Here is a 24,080-nt window from a genome sequence, read left to right as displayed (position 1 = left end):
AGATATTATTTACATACCATTCTGTTCCCTTATTTAAAGTATAAGCTTCACATTTTTTTTGTATGTTATTGACAGTGTTGGACAGCAGTCACCACAATCTAATTTTAGAACATTTTCATGCTCCTTAAAAGAGACCCTGTACCATTAGCAATCCTTCTCCATTCTACCCAGTTACCCCAGAACCGTCCCAGCCCTAGGCAGTAGCTGATCTACTTTCTGGCTCTGTGGATTTGCTTGTGTTGGACATTTTATATAAATATAATCATAATATATAGTCTTTCATGACTGGCTTCTTTAACATGTTTTCAACGTTCATCCTTTTTGGAGCATGTATTAGTACTTTTTTCCTTCTTATGCCAAATAGTACTCTATTGTATGGACATACCACATTTAATCCATTCTTCTGTTGATGGACATTACTGTTTTCTACTTTTTGCTGTTATGAACATTTGTGTACTATTTTTTGCATAGACGTTTTAATTTCTTTTTGGTATATACATAGGAGTGGAATTGCTGGGTCGTGTGGTAACTATGTTTAACCTTTTGAAGAAGTGCCAGACTGTTTTCCATTTTATAGTTTCACCAGCAGTGTATAAGAGTTTCCATTTTTCAACATTTTTTTCCAAAATGTGTCCTATTGATAATAGCCATCCTAGTCAGTATGAAGTAGTGTTTCACTGTGCTTTTTATTTACGTTATCTTGATGCTAATGATTTTGAGCATCTTTTCATGTGCTTATGACCATTTGTCTATCTTTTGGGGGGAAATACCTATTCAGATCCTTTGGTCATTTCCTGATTATTCATATTTGTATTATTGAGTTGTAACTGTTCATATATTCTGGATACAAGTCCAGTGTATCACATACATGATTTCAATATTTTCATCCTTCTGTGTGGTGTTTTTTTACTTTCTTGATACTGTTTGCAAAACAGAAGATTTTGGTTTTGATTTCTCTTTGTCACTTGAGATTTGATATATTAATAGAAACCATTGCCTACCCAAGATCATGAAGATATACTCCCATGTTCTAAAAGTATATAATATTTCAGTCTTACATTTAGGTCTGTGACCTTGTACCTAACTTTTAAATTGTATTGTGCCTTTTCATTTCAGTAGCTATTTGGAGCATGATTAAATGAAGTTTTTTTTAAGCTCATCTTTCAAATTTAAGAATTTTTGAACTTGGTTTTATTTCTCCACAGAATTATTTCACACATTCATTCCATTGTATGTGTAATTATTTCCTTGTTGCTTTTTTTTTTTTTTTTGAGACAGGACCTGGCTCTGTCACCCAGGCTGGCATAATAATCTCAGCTTACTGCATTCTCTGCCTCTAGGACTCAAATCATTCACCCACCTCTGCCTCTGCCTCCTGAGTAGCTGGAACTACAGGCACATGCTACCACACCTAGCTAATTTTTTTTTTTTTTTTTTTTTTTTTTTTTTTTTTTTGGTAGAGATGGGGTTTCACCGTGTTGCCCAGCTAGTCTTGAACTCCTGGGCTCATGCAGTATTACCCACCTTGGCCTCCAGGTGTTTGGTTTTTGGGTTTTTTTTTTTGCCCCATGGATATTGACAGTATAACCTTAACAGTGACGTTTTCTCATCTGTTTGTGTCATATACCTAAAAGTATCTATATTATAAACATCAACTGCTTATATACAAAATAAGCTAATTTACAAATATTAAAGAAAAATGTATTTTTAACTCAAGAAAGCATTTAATTTTAAGAAACATGTATGAATGTGTTAAGCCAGATGCTACCTAAGAAGATAAGCTATATATTTATATATACACATATGTATACATGTATGTATTTTTTTGAGACAGGGTCTCACTTTTGTCCAGGCTTGGAGTGCAGTAGTGTGAACACAGCTCACTGCAGCCTTGACATCCTGGGCTCAAGCAGTCCTTCTGCCTCAGCCTTTCTAGTAGCTGGGATAACAGGCATGTGCCACCACTCCCGGCTAATTTAGTTTTTGTAGAGATGGGGGTCTCACCATATTGCCCAGGCTAGTCTCAAACCCTGGCCTCAAGCAACCCTTCTGCCTTGGCCTCCCAAAGTGCTGGGATTACAGGCATGAGCCACCACCCCAGACCCTGAAGCTGTATTTTTAAAAATTTTTCATTAGCACTTAAGTGATTTCTGCTTTGACCTAATTGGTACTCTCCTTGCAAAATTTGCCAGTGAAGAAAACTTACTAATGTCTGGTTTTCTATGAGATGTTCTATTCCATATAGTTATATATCGTATGTAATAACTACATTCAGTATTATTCACATAACAAGGGTACTTGGTGCCATCTTGTTTGGAGAGTTTGGCATTAAACAAAGATGCTTCCTGGCTGGGTGTGGTGGCTCATGTCCATAATCCTATCACTTTGGGAAGCTGAGGTGGGTGGATCACTTCAGTTCAAGACCAGCCTGGCCAACATGGTGAAACCTCATCAATACTAAAAATACAAAAACCCTGTCTCTACTAAAAGTACAAAAATTAGAGGGTTGTAGTGGCACACACCTGTAGTCCCAGCTATTTGGGTGGCTGAGGCACTAAAATTGCTTGAACCTGGGAGGCGGAGATTACAGTAAGCTGAGATCACACCACTTCACTCCAGCCTGCACAACAGGGTGAGACCCTGTCTCAAAAAAAAAGATGCTTTCTAAGAGAAATTTGTCCACAGAGTTACAGACTGTGGGGTTTTGAGAGATGGTGATAGTAATTAAACTTGACTAATATGCCAGTTTGTGCTCAGTTTTTTTTAGGAATAACCATTTTTACTCTAAGAAGGTTTTCATTGTTTCATATTTTTACACCATATATATAAAGTATAAGATATTCAATAATTTTACATTAACACTGTTTATTTTTAAAATTCGGATTTCTGTTAACTTTACTATTAGGAAAAAGCAAACAAATTGATCTATTGACACGTGAAAAAATAAAATCTAGAAAAAAAATGTCCAGAAAAAATACATTCTTCCCAATTAGTGATTTTTTTTTTTTTTTGGTATCACTGTTCTGTTACATGATGTTCAGTAAATATTTAGCAATATTTAAAGAATCACCAATTAGAAATCTGTACCAAACTTCTTACCCATAAAGGTTGTCTATTGTAATGCATGTGCAGTGTTTAAAATTGAACTTTTCCTCAATGTGTTTATCATTCAGATTTCACTTTCCTTAGCCAGCTTAACACTGAAACCAGGCTTATTCTGTAGACTTTTAAAATAATTTTACCTGTTTCCCCTTTAGACTTAGAATAATTGATCTTACAGTATTTTTCTTTGATATAATTTCCATCTATGCTATTTATTATAACATTATATTAGCCATATGTATATTTTAAAATAATAGTGGTTTAGTTTTAAATTACTGTTTTATTTTGGTTTTGTTTTTTATTCAGAATGAAGTGCAGACAGCAAAAGAATTTATAAAGATTGTAGAAGCTGCAGAAAATGAATACCAGGTATGATTTTTAAAAATATTATATAAGCTACACTCACATATAAATTAGTGGCACTGAAATTTTAATTTCAGCCATAGCCTGAATTTTTCCATTGCATAAGTTAGAGTCTTTTTATTGTATGTCTGCTTTTAACACAAGGACAGACTTATTAAGGTATAGGCAAAAAGAGTGGCAAATAAATTGAATTCCATTAATATTTTATATTTTAAAAATACTAAGAGTAGGTTTTAGCCAACTATAATTTCTGAGTGCAGATTGAGTATCCCTGATCTGAATTGCTTGGGACCAGAATTGTTTTAGATTTCAGATTTTTTTGGGATTTTGGAATATTTGCATTGTATATCTACCAGTTGGGCTTCTGTAATCTGAAAATTAGAAATCTGCATCAGTGCTCCAGTGAGCATTCCCTTTGAGCATCATGTTGATGCTCGAAAAGTTTCAGGCTTTGGAGCATTTGGATTTTTCGATAAGGGATGTTCAACCTGTATCAGTCAAAATATGCCAGACTTTAAATGGCTATTTTGTTTCTGGTTGGAAATTTTAATTTAGGCCATGTTGTACCATTTGGATTATGTGTTATCTGCTTAGATCACATTTATTTTGTATTTTACTTCTTACGTTATTTATCAGCTTCTAAACTACACTCTTGAATTTAAGCATTTAATTTGTGAATTGGACAAGTTTTTACTTCTTAAAAATAGTAATCTATAAATTGTTCTGACATTAAATTCAAAATGAGGACACAAATATTAAATCTGATTTATAATTTTGTTTCACTAGGCTGCTTAAATAAAACTTGTTCTGAAAACATCTGTGTGCTTTGTAAATTGTTCTGTGCCTTTGCTTTACTTTAAACTTCTATTGTTTTTCATAGACTGCCATCAGTGAGAATTATCAGACAATGTCGGACACTACTTTCAAAGCCTTACGTCGACAATTGCCAGTTACACGCACTAAGATTGATTGGAACAAGATCCTTAGCTACAAGATTGGCAAAGAGATGCAGAATGCATAAGATGAACATTGCATGACCGGATTATTTTAGTGTCTTTGCGTTAAAAAATTATTGCAAAAGTATTCTGAACTGTCAAGCTGCCCAGTCAGATGGGCTATTGCCATTTAAAATCACTGTAATTAGTTTGATTAGAGCACAAAGCTTAGCTAATCAACCATTATTTTTCATTTTATTTGTTCTAAGAGGATTGAAAATCAGTTTAAATGTCTTTCTGTTAGGACTTTCTTTCTTATACTGAAGAGATGATTCTTCTAGTTTATGGTTAAAAATTTTTGAAGTGTTTCAAAAATATTTTACTAACTGTAACCCTAAAATTGTTGTCTTTTGGTTTATGAAATGGGTAATTTTGATATTTCCCCAATTCTTTTTAATGGGGTCAATAACGGACATTCTAGATGAAGGTGGTTGATGGATTTAGCCATATATGCTGCTAAAGAAATTGTCTACCTTTTCTTCCTCACCTGTTCCATTTATGTAAGGTTGAGATTAGAGCGAAAACATTTTCTATATCAATTGTGTTTAAACCTTTCAAGAAGGTTATTTAGCTAGCTTAGTGTTTAACTAAATTTTTTTTAAACAAGGCAAGGTCTAATGCTGTTTTGAGATTCTGAAATTAAATGAAAATACTTATTTCAGAAATGCATTTAATGCTTTTTTCTTGTGACAGTTACGCAAATCAGCTTGAATTCCATATGTCCCTGAGTTATTTTTATCATAAAGCCACAAGTGTATTATAACAAGGCAAATTGTAATATATATAATCCTGAACTCATGACCATGTCTCAGTTTTTTTTTCTTCGATTGAAAAGTACTGAAATTCAGTGTGACATTGAAATACAAATTTTCCTATTTATTTAAGTAGAAAATCACTTACCAGTGAGTCATATATATTTGAAAATACTTTCTTTGGATATTGTAATTCTTAACTGGTTGTAAATTAGAAAAGCTGGGGTTACATATGGTGTGTGGTTACAGTCTAAATTTTTTCATCCTCCTATGCATCATAAGCATGTTTGTAATATTTTAAAAAATAGTTCTACTGATACTACAGGAATTTCAAGCCTGTGGTGAATGTTAGTATTTACCATAGGGAGTGAAGTGGAGTTACGGTTTCATTCAATAGAGTATTGCTTATTATACTTGAGTGGAATCCTTTCCTCACGTACTCCTGCAGATGTCTAGGCCTGGAATTTTTTTTTTTTTTTTTTTTAAAAACACTTTTATTATGTACAATAAAATATTTCATTAGCTTGAATTGTATAGGTTTTTTAAAATTCTCTCAATGAAAGCATGTTTAATTTCCTTTTAAAGTCACTGTTGGGCTTTGAAAGCATTGAGAATATAATATGAAATTATGACCTTTTTGGCTAAATCATCTTTTCTTTAGTTGTAAAATTAGTTTTGGCACATTGGGATTCCTAAAGTAAATGAATTGGTAACATTAATTATCAGTTCCTTTTTAAAATATATGTATTTGAGAGTTTGATGATGGTGAACTAAATACTAGATCTAATTGATAAGCTTAGTTGTATCAGTTAGGCTATACTGGGTTTGTATCCCTTGAAGGTCATCAATTACTTGTCTCTTTTTTAGTCTGGAATGCATTATTGAAAATATATGCAACTGCTTTTAAGGTGATGTGCTTGTGAGATGGAAGATCTATCAAAAATAATTTAGAAGAGTCTGAAATAATAATTGCACAGAGTAGACTAGTCTTTTATAGTGTAACAATGGCATTTATTAAAGTGAAAGAAAAGTGGAAACTCAGTATCCTGTAGCTCAGGGATGTAGTTTTAATAGGAGCCATTATGACTGCTTTGCTGAGTAGGCTGAAGTGTGATGGCAAAGGCACAATCAGGGAGAACAGCTGGGAGACTACTGCAGTAATCTAGTTGAGAGAGCATGTGCTGGCTTGGACCCAGGTGGTTGCTGTAGAGATGGTATGAAGCAGTGAGGTCTGGATAAGGTAAAATGAGCAAAACTTGGGGAGAGATTGGTCGTGGAGTGTGAGATGAAGAGAACCATCAAGGATGTTTGGGGCTTGAGAAATTGAGGAAGATTGCAGGAGCAATTTTAAGTAATTTTTAAGTAATTTAAATAAGAGGTTGGTTTGGGGAAGGAGACTGGTCAGGATCTCAGTTTTCTATTCAAAGGAGAAATAGCTCGTGTAGTAGTTAGATACAAGAGACAGGAACCAGAAGCTCTGGGCTAGAAGAATGGGAAAGTGAATGAACCTGGGGAACAATTTTACAGGCAGACAGGATGAGGGACCTCAGGATTAGTGATAATGAATTTAAAGTAAATGAGACCAATGATGAGCATGTTGTGTGTTTTTCTTCAACCATGTAAAGTTGTATGGGTGCAGGCATAGAGTAGATGAAATAAATTTCACCAAGGCTATGGTTTTGCCAAGAGTGAATGACACACCACATGAAGAGGGGCAACGTATAATGATGGTCTGTGGAATTTCATTGAAGGCTTGAGACAAGGGGAGGGGTAGTGAAAATGTGGTACAAACGGTGGATTATAGGTGTGTTAAAGTAGGGGGACTAGGAAGAATGACCTAGAAATGTAATAAGTGGGTTGGGTGTGGTGGCTCACGCCTGTAATCCCAGCACTTTGGGAGGCCGAGGCAGGCGGATCACAAGGTCAAGAGATCGAAACTAACATGGTGAAACCCCCTCTCTACTAAAAATACAAAACTTAGCCAGGCATGGTGGTGGGCACCTGTAGTCCCAGCTTATTCAGGAGGCTGAGGCAGGAGAATCGCTTGAACCTGGGAGGTGGAGATTGCAGTGAGCCAAGATCACGCCACTGCATTCCAGCTTGGTAACGTGAAATCCTGTCTCTACTAAAAATACAAAAATTAGAGTGAGACTCTGTCTCAAAAAAAAAGAAAGAAATGTAAGAAGTGGTGGGCCAGGTGCGGTGGCTCAGGCCTGTAATCCCAACTACTTGGGAGGCTGAGGCAGGAGAATTGCTTGAACCTCCGAGGGAGAGGTTGCAGTGAGCCAAGATCGCGCCATTGCACGCCAGCCTGGGCAGCAAGAATGAAACTCTGCCTCAAAAAATAAATAAATAAAATACAAAATAAAGTGTAGATTGGGGGCTTGAAACTGAGAACTTCTTAAAGGCAGATGCTGTGTAGGCATCTCCAAATTTAACATTCTATTATGCAAAAGCTTTATTGTAAGTTTGGCCAGTAGTGCTGGCTATTGGAGAATATGCAAAATATTCACAGATTAAAATAGCCAATTAAACTTTAAGGTTCAGTTGGCATTAGAAATTAATGTTAGGTCATTCACAATTAAGCAGATGTATTTAGAGGACTGTTCTAGACATGGTAGAGTCTGGAAAACTTTCTTAAAGGAATCTACAAACTAGTCAGGGAACAACAGTGTTTTTCAACCGTTGTCACATCACAACATATATAAAAAATATTTGTGGCCAGGCACGATAGCTCACACCTCTAATCCCAGCACTTCGGGAGGCCGAGGCAGGTGGATCCTTTCAGTCCAGGAGTTCAAGACCAGCATAGGCAACATGGCGAAACCCTGTCTCTACTAAAAATACAAAAATTAGCCAGGTGTGGTGCACGCCTGTAGTCCCAGCTACTCAGGGGCTGAGCCAGGAGGATCAGCTTGAGCCTGGGGAGGTTGAGGCTGCAGTCAGTTGTGATCTTGCCACTGCACTCTAGCCTGGGTGACAGAGTGAGACCCTGTCTCAAAATACATGAAGGTACACTTTATACACACACACACACAGCATACTGCAGGAAATGGACAAGGCTGCCTGTCAATTGTCGTAAGAGTTAAGAAGATCAGCATCTTGATGTACCTTAATCTGTTTAGGAAGATGTGCCATGGATAACACAGACTGTTTATAAGATTAACTTCAAGCCTTACCTAAGATAGCTTTTAAAGAGATGTCAGGCCAAGGGAGGTTTTCCGGAAAGGATGAGTTTTAAACTGCTTTGGCAAGTATGCATGCCACTGGAGGTGGGAAATCCTCTTGTATCTCAATGAAGCGTTATTATGCAGATAATAGGTTTCTGGTAAATGTCATGGGTCAAAATGTCATCCAGTTCAAAAAGAAATCTGACTTTTTAAAACAGCACAGTACAAAATGAAATTATAACACAGTAAAGTTAAAAATAAGTGTTCTTATAAACTGTAGTATGGCTAATAAGATGTTTTATCCCTAGTTTTGGTATAATCTAACAAAAGTATACTAGTTAATGTCAGTTTCCATTTTTGCAGTGTGACTGTATCAGAAAACAGATTTTTTCCACACAAACTTGCTAGAAAATACACATCACAGATCCCAAATTGGCCACTGACTCTTGTAACATGAGCTGTGGAACAATCTGCAGTTAAAATACGCTGATTAGTAGAAGACTGTTAAGGAAGCACAGTTGGCATATCTTAGAAAATAGATGACTTCTGGGGAGAATTTGCAAAATGCCCAGCTCTTTAACCAAATAAATTTTCAAAGAATTATTCAGGCTGGGCATGGTGGCTCACTCCTGTAATTCCAGCACTTTGGGAAGCTGAAGCAGGGGGATCACTTGAGGTCAGGAGTTTGAGACCAGCCTGACCAACGTGGTAAAACCCCATCTCTACTAAAAATACAAAAATTAGCCGGGCTTGGTGGTGAGCGCCTGTAGTCCCAGCTACTCAGGAGGCTGAGGCAGGAGAATCGCTTGAACCCGGGAGGTGGAGGTTGCAGTGAGCCGAGAATGCACCACTGCACTTCAGCCTGGGCAACAAAGCAAGACTCTGTCTCAAAACACAAAACAAACAAAAGAATACTATACAGAGATAGGCAGAAGCAATAGCTCTCCTAAGTATAAATTAAGGACTTAGGGAAGACTTTTGTTCTTTGAGAAAGGAGAGCAAAATGCAGGAATCAGTGTTGCAGGACACCAAAAGCTTATCTCCAATGAAGAAAAGGCAAGGTAAGGAAAATCCTGCCCATATGCACTCATTTTCCCCTTACTTTGGGGCTTTAAAGGGTAGAAAAAAATTATTTTAAGGAAATGTCATTCCAGAGACTTGAAAAGGCAAAACCATAAGTCAACCTAAATATCCAACCACAGCGAATGGGTACAGATACTGTGGTTTGTTAACACTGGGAGAGCATACAGCTTTTAAAAACTTGTGAGTCAGAGATTCATATAGTAACATACTATAAAAACACTGTTGAGAGAAAACAAGTTGCAAAAAAGTATACTAAAGTTAAAAAATACGTAATACAAATATTTTATCATTGTATATTTAGTGAGTATGTAAACCTACAATGGATTAAAACACCAAATCAGGCCAGGCGTGTAATTTACACCTATAATCCAGACACTTTCGGGGGCCAACCTGTGAGGATCACTTAAGCCTAGGCGTTCCAAGATCAGCCTGGGCAATATATCAAGACCCCATTTCTAGAAAAAATTTAAAAATTAGCTGGGTACAGTGATGTGTGCCTGTGGTCCTAGCTACTCGGGAGGTTGAGGCAAGAGGATCCCTGGAGCCCAGGCAATGAGCTTTAATCATCATACTGCTGCACTCTAGTCTGGGCAGCCAAGTGAGACCCTGTCTCAAAAAAAGTAGATAATGTATGTGTGAGGAGGAGCATAAGAGAATAGCATTAGGGAATGGTATAAAGGGATTGTAACCTTTTAAAAAAGTGGATGATAGGCATATAGGTGTTCATTACAACAATCTTAATTTTTTAATGTCAGTTTTGTTCAGGCAAAAGAAAAATGACAGGTCATAACCATAGAATAAATTGAATAGAAAGTTTACTAATACCCCTTTAAAAAGTCATTAGACTTATTATTTTACAGATAATCTTATCCAACTTACCGCATACAGATAATTTGTTACAGAAATTATTTTAGATTGTAGAAAAAGATGGACATCTATTTTATGAGACTGACTTATAAGCTTAAATAAGAATAGCACCAAAACCAGAAAACTGATGAAACTTCCCTGTACAGTCAAAAGTAAAATTCCTTAGTACATTAATAAACAATACTACATTATGATCAAGTATGGTTTATCACTGGAATGCAGTGATTGTTCCCTGTTAGGTAATCTAGTACTGTACCCTCTGATATTAGCATATTACAGAATTATAATCCTGTGAGAAAACATGAAAGTATTTGATAAAATTTAGCCCCTAATCCTGATTTTAAAGGCAGCGTCTCAGATCAGTGGGGCAACAGATGAATGATGCTGAGACAACAGGGTAGCCAGATGGGAGAGCAAAGTTGGAGGTATACCTCATTCCTTACACCAAGTTAAAATTGGACCAAAGGTTTAACAGTATAAAATGACATTGGCCGGAAGCAGTGGCTCCTGCCTGTAATCTTAGCACTTTGGGAGGCTAAGATGGGCAGATCACTTGAGGTCAGGAGTTCAAGACCACCCTGGCCAACATGTTGAAACCCCGACTCTACTAATAAAGTACAAAAATTAGCTGGGTGTGGTGTCAGGCGCCTGTAATCCCAGCTACTTGGGAGACTGAGGCAGGAGAATGGCTTGAACCCAGGAGGCCGAAATTGCAGTGAGCTGAGATCGTGCCACTGCACTTCAGCCTGGGCAACAGAGCAAGACTCTGTCTCAAAAAAAGAATAAAAAAAAGGAAAAGAAAAAAAGATACTGTTCTTGAAGAAATGGTTGAGATCGTGCCACTGCACTCCAGCCTGGACGACAGAGTGAGACTCCATCTCAAAAAAGAAATGTATTTGACTTCATAAAAATTAAGATTTTCAGGCCGGTCGTGGTGGCTCACTCCTTGTAATCCAAGCACTTTGGAGGCCAAAGTGGGCGGATCACCTGAGGTCGGGATTTCAAGAACCAGCCTGACCAACATGGTGAAACCCCGTCTTTAAAAAAAAAAAAAAAAAATTAAGATTTTCTACATAGCTTAAAATGCTCTATCTAAACAGTCAGAAGACATCACTCACAAGGGAAAACATTTGCAACTTAACAGATGGTTACTTTTTCTCACATTTAATGAGTACCTACAGCACAATAACACAAGAGTGTTATTGGACACTAGAAAATAGTGTCCAATAGAAAATTGAAAAGCACAGGCCAGGCATTGTGGCTCACACCTGTAATCCCAGCACTTTGGGAGACCATGGTGGAAGGCCACTTGAGCCCAGGAGTTCACAGTTAGCCTGGGCAACATCGTGAAACTCTGTCTCTACAAAAACAAATACTAAATTATAAAAAGAAGAAAATTGACCGGGCGCAGTGGCTCACACCTGTAATCCCAGCACTTTGGGAGGCGGAGGTGGGCGGATCAGGAGATCAAGAGATGGAGACCATCATGGCCAACATGGTGAACATGGTCTCTACTAAAAATACAAAAATTAGCTGGATGTGGTGGTGCGTGCCTGTAGTTCCGGCTACTCGGAAGGCTGAGGCAGGAGAATCACTTGAACCTGGGAGGCAGAGGTTGCAGTGAGTCGAGAGTGTGCCACTGCACCCCAGCCTGGCAATAGAGCGGGACTCCATCTCAAAAAAAAGAAAATGAACAGCAGTGCCTGTGACACCTGAGCCCCTGACTTTATGGGGAGCCTTACCAGACTTGGACTTCCTCACTGGATCTTTATTGAGAAACAAACATATTTAAGCCACTGCTGTTTGGAATTTACTTCTTGTCGCCCCTGCCTTTCATCCTATACAGCATTTAGTACCAGAAATAGGATCCTACAAGTGTCAAAATCTGAAGTATGGCATTGGTTAAAGGCAATGTATGTCAACAGGGGTTCTACTGACATCTGAGTCCACCACAATGCGCAAGACTGTTCTCCTGTACCCCTAGACACTAAATGCCAGTGACACCTCCTAATCCTTGTGACAGTGAAAAATAATGCCCTAGAGGAAGGGAATATGACTCCAGTGACTAGGGGGATTTAGTAGAGCATAGATATTGCAGGCTGGAAAGCTGGTGACCCTTGTTAGGCCATGATAAAACATTGAAATTACTGCCTTGAGTACCTTACCAAGTAGATTGACGTGACAATAGGAAAGATGGCAGAGAAGACTCAGGATGGAAGAAAGGAGTTAGCAGCCATACTGAATTCCTCCTCCCATGTCTGTGTTATTTGAGGAGACATTTGAGCCCCGCAGAACTTCTTGCAACATCAAACCTTGCAAGGATCACCCTGCTGGGTGCAGCAACTCCTACCTGTAATCCCAGCAGTTTGGGAGGCTGAGGCAGGAGGATCATTTGAGGTCAGGAGTTTGAGACCAGCCTGGCCAACATGGCGAAACCCCACCTCTACTAAAAACACACAAAAAGGAGCCAGGCATGGTATCACGCACCTGTAATTTCAGATACTCAGGGGGCTGAGGCAAGAGAATCTCTTGAACCCGGGAGGCAGAGGTTAAGTGAGCAGAGTTAGCACCACTGCACTCCAGCCTGGGCGACAGAATGAGACTCCATCTCAAAAAAATAAAAAAATTAAAATGTTCCCAATTCCACTGAGACTGTCAAGATCCTTCTTTCTCTTGCTTGTAATTTGTGGACTGTAGGTCCAAAGTGATAACCAGGACGAGGTAAAAGGCAGAGATGAAAATAAGTGTATTGCCCTTCCCCCAAGTCCATTGTCTTATAAAGTGTATTCATTTTCTACTGCTGTGTAACAAGTGTTCGCAAAGTTAGGTCTTAAAACAATGCAACCTTATTAACTGACAGTTCTCATGGGTTCAGGCACATGTCAGCTGGGTCCTCTGTTCATGGTTCCACGAGGCTGAAATCAAGGTGATGGCTGAGACTGCAGTCTCATCTGAGGCTTGGATTCCTCTTCCAAGCTTATATGGTTGTGTTGCCAGTTCCTTGTGAATTGAATTTTGGAATAGAGCAGTTACGTCATTTGTTGGCCAAACCACAATATTTTTGAGAGAAAAAAGAGCTCTTAATTATTACATTGAAATAACAAGTGTAAATAGGAACTATTCTGGACAAACTGCTATGTGTGGTCACCCTAATCAACTACAGTGAACTTTGAAAGCTGTGCAGCCCCAGTTGTAGCCAGGAAAGATAATGGATAGTGAAGAAACTTCCCTGGGAATGATGGATAAGTAGTGTTTCTCAGAAAGCAGAATCAGGGGCTACCTTATGAACTAAGCTATAAACCTGCTACCAGAATAGGGAGATCTTGTTTCATTTCTGAATTGCAGTTATTCTGTTCCTACATTGTATTTTAAGAGTGTTGGAGCACATAACATCTTTTAATTTACAGTTTGCTAGATGATGAGATGCATTCGTTTTTGGTGATGAGAATTGCATATTCACCCTGCTATCTTGGACTCTGAGCTGACTGTAGTGACGGATAGGTCCTTGGGGAGGGGGTAAATATACTCCTCTGCGTGTAGTAAGACGATGTATTCACCTAAATCAAAAGGGGTAACCTGTGGCGGAAATTGATAGTTGCCCCTTCAATATTTATTTTTAGCCATGAGACTAAATTCTGGCTAATGGGATAAATGAAAGTGTTGTAGGGTAACTCCTGGGATTTGCCCTCGGGGTCAGAACCTGTGTACTCTCCCCTTTTATCTCTCTGCCTCCATCCTGCTCTTTGAAACTTTGATGCCACCGTCTTGAGCCATCGGGTCTAGGCACAAATGGAACTGAACATTCTCCTTCACACTTTGAAACACGATACCAGCTCAAACATGTACCTAGCTTTTTACCTGAGAAACAAACTTCTATCTTGTTTAAGCCTCTGCTATTTTGTTTGTTGTCATCTGCAGCTAAATCTAATCTTAAAACTTAGATCCTCACTCTCCACCTCATCCTATCAAAAGAAAAAAAAAAAATTCGTATGGACTTAAAGATCTGGTCAAACCAAATAGTGAATATTTTGGAACTAATAATCTTGAGCTACAGAAAAACCTTCCTATAAAGTGAACAAAACTCAGCATTTATAAAGGAAAAGATTGGCAGATTTTTCCTCCCAACACATTTAACATATTCTGGCCTCAGAATATGTTAAATATTCTACAGAAGAATATTCATGGGAGAGCCCCTTAGAAATGGTTGCAAACTTTTTTTTCTCTCCATCTGTGCTTGCTCGCGCTCTCACTCTCGCTCTCTCGCTTTATCGCCAGGCTGGAGTGCAGTGGCACGACCATAGCTCACTGCAGCCTCAAATTCCTGGCTTCAAGTGATACTCCCGCCTTAGCCTCCTGAGTAGCTAGGACTTCCGACTCGCGCCACCACACCCGGCTAATTATTTTTACTTTTCCGTGGAGACGGAGTCTCGCCATGTTGCCCAGGCTAGTCTCAAACCCCTGGGCTCAAGCAAACCCCCTGGGATCCGCCCTGGCTTCTCAAAGTGCTGGGATTACAAGTGTGAACCGTTGCACTAGGCCTAACATTATCTTTTAATTTTGTGTTTGGCATCTTTTGTGGTTAAAGATGTTATCACTATGTGTTTCACTAAGTGTTTCAAAGTTCTGCTTGAAAGGGAAAACGGTTTGTGTTTCTGAGCCTATGTTTGAGTGGGATGACATCCTGTTTCTGAAATTAACGACAGGAACGGACAAGACTGCAGTTTCTGAGAGGCACCAGCAGGGGGCACTGTTCGCATTTCAAGCTGATTGCAGTGCAGGTAGATGCTGAGCGGAGAAGAGGCCAAGAACATCCTGTGTCCCACCCACCCCTTGGAGCATCTCCGCTGCTCAGGATTCGGCAATTACTCAGCAGAAGGGCACTGCTGGTCTGGAAAAGAAACTTTAGGATGCGGAAATAGTGGTAAGTTAGGGTATCTATTGCCCGCTAACACCTGCAGAAAAGTTTGACTATATTCAAGCTAAGAACACAGGGATTCTTGACTGTCCTTGAAATTAGAGACTCATCTGCAAATGTGAAGCAAGCTGTGATCTCTTTTCTCAGAAAAGTGCATTCGGTCTCCTCATTGCCATTCTTCTGTCTTATCTTGCAACTCGAAACACACACACTCTTCATACAGTTAGAGTTCATGGCCCCTATAATCCAGTATCTCTTGACCTGAATAATGTTCACACATTTTACAGAAAAAAATGTTGCAGACCTCCACTGTTAAATTACTTTCAACACAATTCATCATTTAACAAACTTTCTTCCAACTCTTCCTGGTTCCACACACTACTAGGTACTTGGTAAATGCAACAGTGAATGAGACAATAAAAGGCCTTAGTCACTAGAGGAGAGAGAGGCACTAAATAAGTCAACAACAACAAAAAGCCAGATAGTGATAAAGGTATAAAGAAAACAGGGGAAAGGGCTCTGTAAGATGGCATGAAACCAAGATGAGCAGGAAGTGGGAGTCAGAAAACATGGGGGACAGTGTTCCCCGCAAGGAAGCAGCTTCTGCAAAGGCTGAGGTGGCGGTGGGCTTGGCTCCCGGAGTCCTTGGTGTTTCTCTCAATTCCTTTCTTTCACTAACCACATTCAATCAACAGCCAGTTCTGTCCATTTTACCTCCAAAATACATCTCAGGTAAGTCCACTTCTCTCTATTTCTAATGCAGACTGCCTGGACTGTGGGAATAATCTAACTTTTTTGTTTGTTTGTAAGTTCAACATCTACTCTCATTTCGCTCCAGTCCATTTCCTATCTAGCCACAGAGGAGTGATTTTTATTTTTATGTTATTTATTATTTTATTTAGTTTTATTTTATTTTGTTTTGTTTTGAGACAGAGTCTCACTCTGTCGCCAAGTCTGGAGTGCAGTGGTGCGATCTCGGCTCACTGCAACCTCCGCCTCGCGGGTTCAGGTGATTCTCATGTCTTAGCCTCTGGAGTAGCTGTGATTATCCATATGTGCCTGGCTAATTTTTGTATTTTTACAAAATAGAAATGAGGTTTCACCAAGTTGGCCAGGCTGGTCTCAAACTCCTGGCCTCATGCAATCCACCCACCTCAGCCTCCCAAAGTGCTGGGATTACAGGTCTGAGCCACCACGTCAGCCCAGGAGTAATCTTACTATAAGCCAAATCTTGTCGTTTTCCTTTCTTGCTTAAAACCCCTCACATCCCTTGCTAATGAGGAAATGGCCTTCTCAGGGTAGAGATAGAAAAGAATTACAGATAAAACAAGAGAGCTGGCTGATGTGGAGGGTCCTGCCCCTTACTCCTTACTCCTGTACACTCAGTCACACTTTCAGCAACAGTCACCTACTAACAGTGGCTTGAACCAGGGTCTACAAGCTATGTATGGCCCATGGACGAAATTCACAAAGATTCTCACTTCGACCAAACTCTCTAGTTAGGCTGTTTCTGAGCTCTTTTCTTTTTTCTTGTCATTTTATTTCCTTCTTTATTTTTTTTCTTTTTTTCTTTTTTTGAGACAGAGTCTTACTCTGTCACTTAGGCAGGAGTGCTGTGGCGCCATCTCGGCTCACTGCAGCCTCCACCTACCGGGTTCAAGCGATTCTCCTGTCTCAGCCTCTTGAGTAGCTGGGATTACAGGCATGCACCACCACATCTGGCTAAGTTTTATATGTTAGTAGGGATGGAGTTTCACCATGTTGGCCAGGCTGGTCTCAAATTTCTGACCTCAGGTGATCTGCCTGCCTTGGGCCCCACAGAGTGCTGCGATACAGGCGTGAGCCACTGCGCCCGGCCTGATCTCTTTTTCAACTAGGCCTCTGCCTTTGGCTTCCATGTTTGTCTCTGCATTGTTCAGTTTTAGCAAGAATCCTGCTAAGTCAGGTTAGCCAGAATCCCGTACCTCAGATGTTCCCGCTTATTAATGTTTTCCATCTGACCCGCATCCTGCTCCTTGGCTATAAATTTCCACTTGTCTCTGTTGTATTCAAAGTTGCGCTCAGATCCCTCTCCGCCATCACAAAACCCCATTGCAGTGGCCCCTACAACTATCCCAACGGTAAGTCTATCTTACCTTCTTTAACAAATATCGTGAATAACTTTTCTTTTAATAAATCCAGCCTATTGCCTGTTCTCGTACAGGTGGAAAGTGAAGACGGATTTTTACCTCACTAAATGGTTAAAGAAATAAGAAAGATGAATATCACCTAATGACGTGCATTAAAGTATGCCATTCACTACTCCAACGTTTTGCACTTGTTAGCTCATTTTATCATCGTAATTCTGTGAAGCAGGTATTATTACTCATTTTATAGATGAACTTTGAAACTGATGCTCCAAAAACTGGCCAGGCACGGTGGCTCACGCCTGTAATCCTGCACTTTGGGAGGCCAAGGTGGGTGGATTGCCTGAGCTCAGGAGCTCGAGACCAGCCTGGCCAACATGGTGAAACCCTGTCTCTACTAAAAATACAAAAAATTAGACGAGCATGGTGGGGCGCACCTGTAATCCCAGCTACTTGGGAGGCTGAGGCATGAGAATCGCTTGACCCCAGGAGGCAGAGATTGCAGTGAACTGAGATGGCGCCATTGCACTGCAATGGCTCTATTGCCTAGGCAATAGAGCAAGACTCTGTCTCCAAAAAAAAAAATATATATATATATATATTAGGTGAATTAAATAGTAGTTCAGCTGGAATTCAAACACAAGAAACCTTAATTTGGAGCCTATTCTCCCCACATGAAAAGGTATCCAGCACTATGAAGACAGGTATGTAAGTGACGAAAGAGAGATATGGGCAGCAGATGGTGGTGAGTTCCCAGGAGGGAAGATCACTGTGTCTGAAAGAAGGAAGGGAAAGCTGTGTAGGCAAATGAGGCAATGTTTCTACCATGACTCTAGGGAGCACTAGCCCCAAATAAGTGAATGTTCTGTATCTCTCCCCAAAAAGAATTCCGTTCATCTCACTAGTGAGCCTGTATTATACTCAATGATTATCTTATGGATTTTTCCAGTAAAAACAAAATTATAGAAATTTATTTTATTCATATACATACCTAATACCTTCTATTTTGCCTCTTGGTCTGTCAAAGCCTAAAACATTTAATATCTGGCTCTTTACAGAAAACATTTGCAGATGGTTTAAATTAGAGTTTAAACCATAAAGACACTTGTTTATTTAAGAAGTCCATATTCCACAACACATGCATATTTTAAAACATCATATTGTACACAATAAATATATACAATTTTTATTTGTAAATTTAAAAATTAATTAATTTTCAGAAAAGAAGTTCAGACGTAGGTGATTTCAGGGTTCAGCAACTCAAATGACATCAAAGACTCAGTTTCATTCTATGTTTCTGCTCTATCATTTGTAGCATTTCTATTTGTTTGCTTGCTTGTTTGCTGTATTCTCATGGTCACAAAATGGTGATGGTGGCTCCAAGCTTTGCAGCTGATCGAAGAAAAGGAGGCTTAGACAACGCATGTATAGATCAGAGACATCTCAGCAGGTGTGAGGCAGATGCTGACAACAGAAGACCAGGATGAGACAATTACACAATGCTGCCAAGGCCAGCACAGATCAGAGACAGACTCAGAGATGGATGCTGTCTCTTCATTTAATGGGGAAACAGCAACATTTCAGAATTTAGAATTAATGTCAGTGGAAAAACAAGGGGAACAATTCTGAACGTGACTGAGTTAATCTCAAAATGAAGAGAAATTAGTCTGGACATGACAGAAATTAAGTTGTTAACAATAATGAAGTTTGCAGTCTCTCTCCTCTAATAGAGTGTCAGCTGCAGGAGGGCAGATATCTTGTCTGCCTGGTTCACTACCGTGGCAGATACTTCATTTTGAGTTGCCTACTCAAAATGCTTTCTTCCTTCCCCCTTCTTCCCTCTTCCATCCCTCTCTTTTATCCCTCCCTCCCTCCCTTCCTTCCTTCCTGCCTTCCTGCCTTCCTTCCTCTCTCCCTCCCCTCTTCCTTCCTTTTTTTTCCTTAACAGAGCTTGAAGTATGTTTGAGATGTCAAGATGCCTAGTTGAAGTACAGATTTGCCCTGTTTCTTTTGCAAATATTGGTGGCCAAGTGACGAGATATAAGCAGAAGTAGTGGGGTGGGGCTTCAGGAAATGCTCTTTAGAGGACCTAAGCTCTTCTGACTTGCTCTTCCCTCTGCCCTTCTTCCTCCCTGGAATGTGGACCTGCTTCCTGGGAATAAAAACTGCACACTGTACCAGAGGTAGAGCAGGCCAGTAGAAAGAGCTTCTCTCTCTCTCTCGCTATACATATATGTATGTATATATATACACACACACACACACATTATCTGTATCTATATTAAATGATATATATGCTATATATTAATTCTCTATATATATCTACATATTATCTACATCTATTTATATTAAAAGATATATATATAATATATATACTATATATAGTATTCTATCTATATATACGTGTGTGTGTATATATATATATATTTTTTTTTTTTTTTTTTGAGACAGGGACTCACTCTGTCACCCAGGCTGGAGTGCAGTGACGTGATCTTGGCTCACTGCAGCCTCGACCTCCTAGGATCAAGTGATCCTCCCACCTCAGCCTCCTGAGTAGCTGGGATTACAGGCATGCACCACCACGCCTGGCTAATTTTTGTATTTTTTGTAGAGACATAGTTTTGCCATGCTACTCAGGCTGATCTCAAAGTCCTGTAGTCAGCCAATCCCAGAGTGTTGGGAGTACCTGCATGAGCCCCTGTGCCCAGCCAGAGCCTGGGCTTTGAGCAACTGCATGAGCCCTGGACTCTGAACTGTTCATTATGTGAGGAAAAAGAAACCTGTTTGATTAAACCATTATTATTTAAGTTTTCTGTTACATCAGCTGAACAGTCTTAAGAAATACAAACTTGAATCTCCTGTTCCTAAAATGGTGCCACCACAGAAGACTCTTGATAGTTATGTGTAGAATGAATGAATGAAACGCAAAGGCAGCATTAAAACTTTATGACAGTAGACAGTGTAAGATAGTAATAAGATGCAGCACCACAGAACTACATGATCCCAGAGAGCCCTCCACGCTGCAGTCTGCACTCACGGAGCATGAGTGAACAGAATGTGGACAGTGCTCCCGGAATTCTGCCATATAGGGTACCTCTCCACCATCCCAAATACATGTACATCAGTTTTTCGTGATGATACATAAATGAAAAAACACAATAGGAAAGTTCTTGCAAAAGCTCTTACAAAACTCACAGATACCCAAGAATATCCCACTCTGAGATAGAATGTTCAGGAGGGCAATGTTGCCCTGAGGTTTTACATCACAAAGCAGTGCTCCCAAAACTCATGGAAGGTGGGTATTTCCTTTGAACACAGTTTATTGGTAGCCATGGGCACTACTGGCTACCACCTAGTTGTGTGACTTTAAGAGACAGAAAAATAAAATCCCCTACTAAATGTTTAGCAACTCCCAAGTTTGAAGCCAGCACAGTTTAGTGTCCAGAGTAGAAGTTTATATTCTTCTTTAAACCATAACATACCTACCAATTGGCACAACCTACCAATTTGCTCATAAAACCCCATTTATCCGCAGCATAACATAAAATTGCTTTTGATGGGGAAACGGCAAATTTTCAGCATTTAGAATTCATGCCATTTCTAAACATGGACTTGAAAATGTACATTTTTATTAACTACCCATTAAAAACAACTCTTCCCACCCCCACATGGCACCACAGAACTACATGATCCCAGAAACCCCTTCACAAGAGGGTCTCCCCTATGCAAGAAACAGGTTGGTATATGAGTCACTCAGCAAATTAAACCATTTACCTTATACACTTAAGATAAAGACATTTTCTCTTAAGCATTTTTTTTGAAAATGATGAAGGTGGTGGGCATGGTGGCTCATGCCTGTAATCCCAGCACTTTGGGAGGCCAAGGTGGGTGGATCGCCTGAGATCAGGAGTTCAAGACCAACCTGACCAATATAGTAAAACCCCATCTCTGTGAAATATGCAAAAAGTAGCTGGGTGTGGTGGCAGGTACCTGTAGTCCCAGCTACTCGGAAGGCTGAGACAGGAGAATCGCTTGAACCCGGGAAGCGGAGGTTGCAGTGAGCCAAGATTGCACTACTGTACGCAAAATTAAAAAAAAGAAAGAAAGAAAATGATGAAGGTGTGTGGGAAGAGCCTGACTATATCATGATTACTGTTTATTGTCTCCCTTCCTTCCCATTCTCCTGCTGCCAACATGTCCTAAGTTGTTAGCTCCACAAGGGCAGGGATCTTTGTTTTGTTCACCAAAGTAGCTTCCGCACCTAGAACATTGACCAGTGCTCAACAGATCCTTCCTGTTGAATGAACTGGACCAGAAGGCAGCATAATTGCATAGCGTAGAGCAAGTAGCCTATCAAAGATTTCTGTTGGAAATGTAAGAATAGATTATTTCACCCACAAAACAAGAATACTTCTTAATATAGGTTATGAAATATATAGAATTATTTCTGAAAACATTTTCACGAAACCATCATACTGTAAGGCTCACTTTCACCCATGCTTACTCCTCTGATGGATTACCTTTCACTTTGTTTTTCTTTCCCCTACCATATCCACCCTCTCTGTAAGTGCAAATTCCTCCCCTACCACAAAGACTGGCCCAAGGGCTATCCCCTCCATAGAAGCCTTCTGCACATTAATTTCTCTCTCTTTTTGAATCCTTGCAATAATTTCTATTTTTCTCAAGACTCATCCCATTATCAATCCTTATTTATTTTGGGGATATCTTAATGGTAAGTTCCATTGACCCTCATATCTGAAACAGCAACATAATAGACAAAACATAAGAAACAACAATTTTCAAGACAAGGACAGTGATTCCTGAGGGCTGGGAAACAAATGAGGTGAGGCCTCCTGAGAGAGTGTCCAGGTCCCAGGGTGAGAAGGTGAGTCTCCCCTTCTCACCTGGGACCTGGACACTCTCTCAGGAGGGTATATGAGGTATAGCCGAATAGAAACGCTGAACTGGGAGACACTGTACAGAATCTGAGGAAAGCAAGATAGAATTCACAGGAAAGAGTGAGGGGTCATTTATTATGGTAGCCTCAGAAAACGAATATGTAGAGGGTGCAGTTTGACCAATAAAAGTTGTTTCTGTGAAGAGTTGCTACTCAGGGAATTTTCTTTTATTCTTTCTTAGCCAACATAAAAATAAAGACCTTGAAAATAAAATGTAGTATCCACAGAGGACAGTGCCATTTTGGTGATGCAGAGTTAAGCGTTCCTGCAGTGTAGAAACAGTTCAGTTTGCAAATTTTAGATTTTTTTTTTTTTAAGACCGAGTCTCCCTTTGTCAACCAGGCTGTAGTTCAATGTCATGATCATGGTTCACTGCAGCCTCCACCTCCTGGGTTCAAGGAATCCTCCCACTTCAGCCTCCCAAGTAGCTGGGACAACAGGAATGTACCACCACACCCGGTTAATCTTTTTTATTTGTAGAGATGGGGGGGTCTCATTATGTTGCCCAAACTGGTCTTAAACTCCTGAGCTCAAGCAATCCTCCACCCTCGCTTCCCAAAGTGCTGACATGAGCTGCTGCATCCACCCTGGAATTTTTTTTAATGGATTGATTGAATATGATGATTGTTCCCTGAGAATTAAGGTTTTTTTTTTCTTTTTTTCCTTTTAGAGATGAGGTCTTGCTCTGTTGCCCAGGCTGGTCTTGAACTCCTCGCCTATCCTATCTCAGCCTCCCAAACTGTTGGGATTACAGGTGTGAGCCACCATACCCAGCCAAGTCTTTTTTCTATTACGATTTATGAGAAACACACAATGGAAACTTGTTTCTTTTATCAATTCCACAGTCAGATTTCCCCAGTTGTTTCCAAAATGTCTAATATATAGCTTTGAATAAATGAATACAAATGTCCTGTAGCAAAACCACAGGACAAAACTCATAATGCATGTTGCACAGTCATTTGTCAGCTGTGCTGTAAGTTGTGGTTAAGATTTTATACAATCAGGATGAGTGAAACTTTTTAAGAATTGCTTTTGAAGAGCATCTGGGTAGCATATATCAGGGAACTTCAACATGTTCTTAACCCTGAGTCCACTTCTGCATATCTTTCACAATAAAATCACCCTAAATTTAAAGACAAAAGTTATAAATGCAACAATATTCATTTTGGAATTGCTGAAAATAGCAAATATTAGTAACAACAATTGTGGAATGGTTTAAAAATACTATGACATAAAGAATACCATACAATCATCGAATATGATTTAAAAATTTTTTTTTTTATGGAATCTCACTCTGTCCCCCAGGCTGGAGTGCAGTTGCACAATCTTGGCTCACTGCAACCTCTGCCACCCGGGTTCAAGTGATTCTCCTGCCTCAACCTCCCAAACTAGCTGGGATTACAGGCACCTGCCACCATGTTCAGCTAATTTTTGTATTTTTAGTAGATATGGGGTTCACCATCTTGGCCTGACTGGTCTTGAACTCCTGACCTCATGATCCACCTGCCTCGGCCTCCCAAAGTGCTGGGATTACAGGTGTGAGCCAAAGTGCCTGGCAAATATGATGTTTAAAAAACTATATACTACCATGGAAAATAATCTTCTAATGATAATATGTAACAGCAGCCTGCGCCTGGGTGCAGTGGCTCATACCTGTAATCCCAGCACTTTGGGAGACTGAGGTGGATGGATCACCTGAGGTCCCGAGTTTAAGACCAGGCTGGCCAACATGGTGAAACTCCATCTCTA

At 39.7% G+C, this 24,080-nt stretch overlaps 1 protein-coding gene across 1 annotated transcript in view; it reads left to right on the top strand.

The window, feature by feature from the left end:
* The window catches only part of CAPZA2 (capping actin protein of muscle Z-line subunit alpha 2), a 53,361-nt gene extending 48,103 nt beyond the window's left edge, over positions 1-5,258 (top strand). The window contains exons 9-10 of the mRNA XM_021673413.2: positions 3,409-3,471; positions 4,346-5,258. Of these exons, the coding sequence (XP_021529088.2) occupies positions 3,409-3,471; positions 4,346-4,486 (204 nt within the window). The 3' untranslated portion in view covers positions 4,487-5,258. The remainder of the gene's footprint in view (positions 1-3,408; positions 3,472-4,345) is intronic.
* Positions 5,259-24,080: the final 18,822 nt, after the last annotated feature.

Source organism: Aotus nancymaae, unplaced genomic scaffold (genome assembly GCF_030222135.1).
Source record: "Aotus nancymaae isolate 86718 unplaced genomic scaffold, 86718_ANA_hifiasm-v0.15.2.pri h1tg000002l, whole genome shotgun sequence".
Taxonomy (NCBI): Eukaryota; Metazoa; Chordata; class Mammalia; order Primates; family Aotidae; genus Aotus; species Aotus nancymaae.
This window is presented reverse-complemented; position numbering and strand designations above follow the sequence as displayed.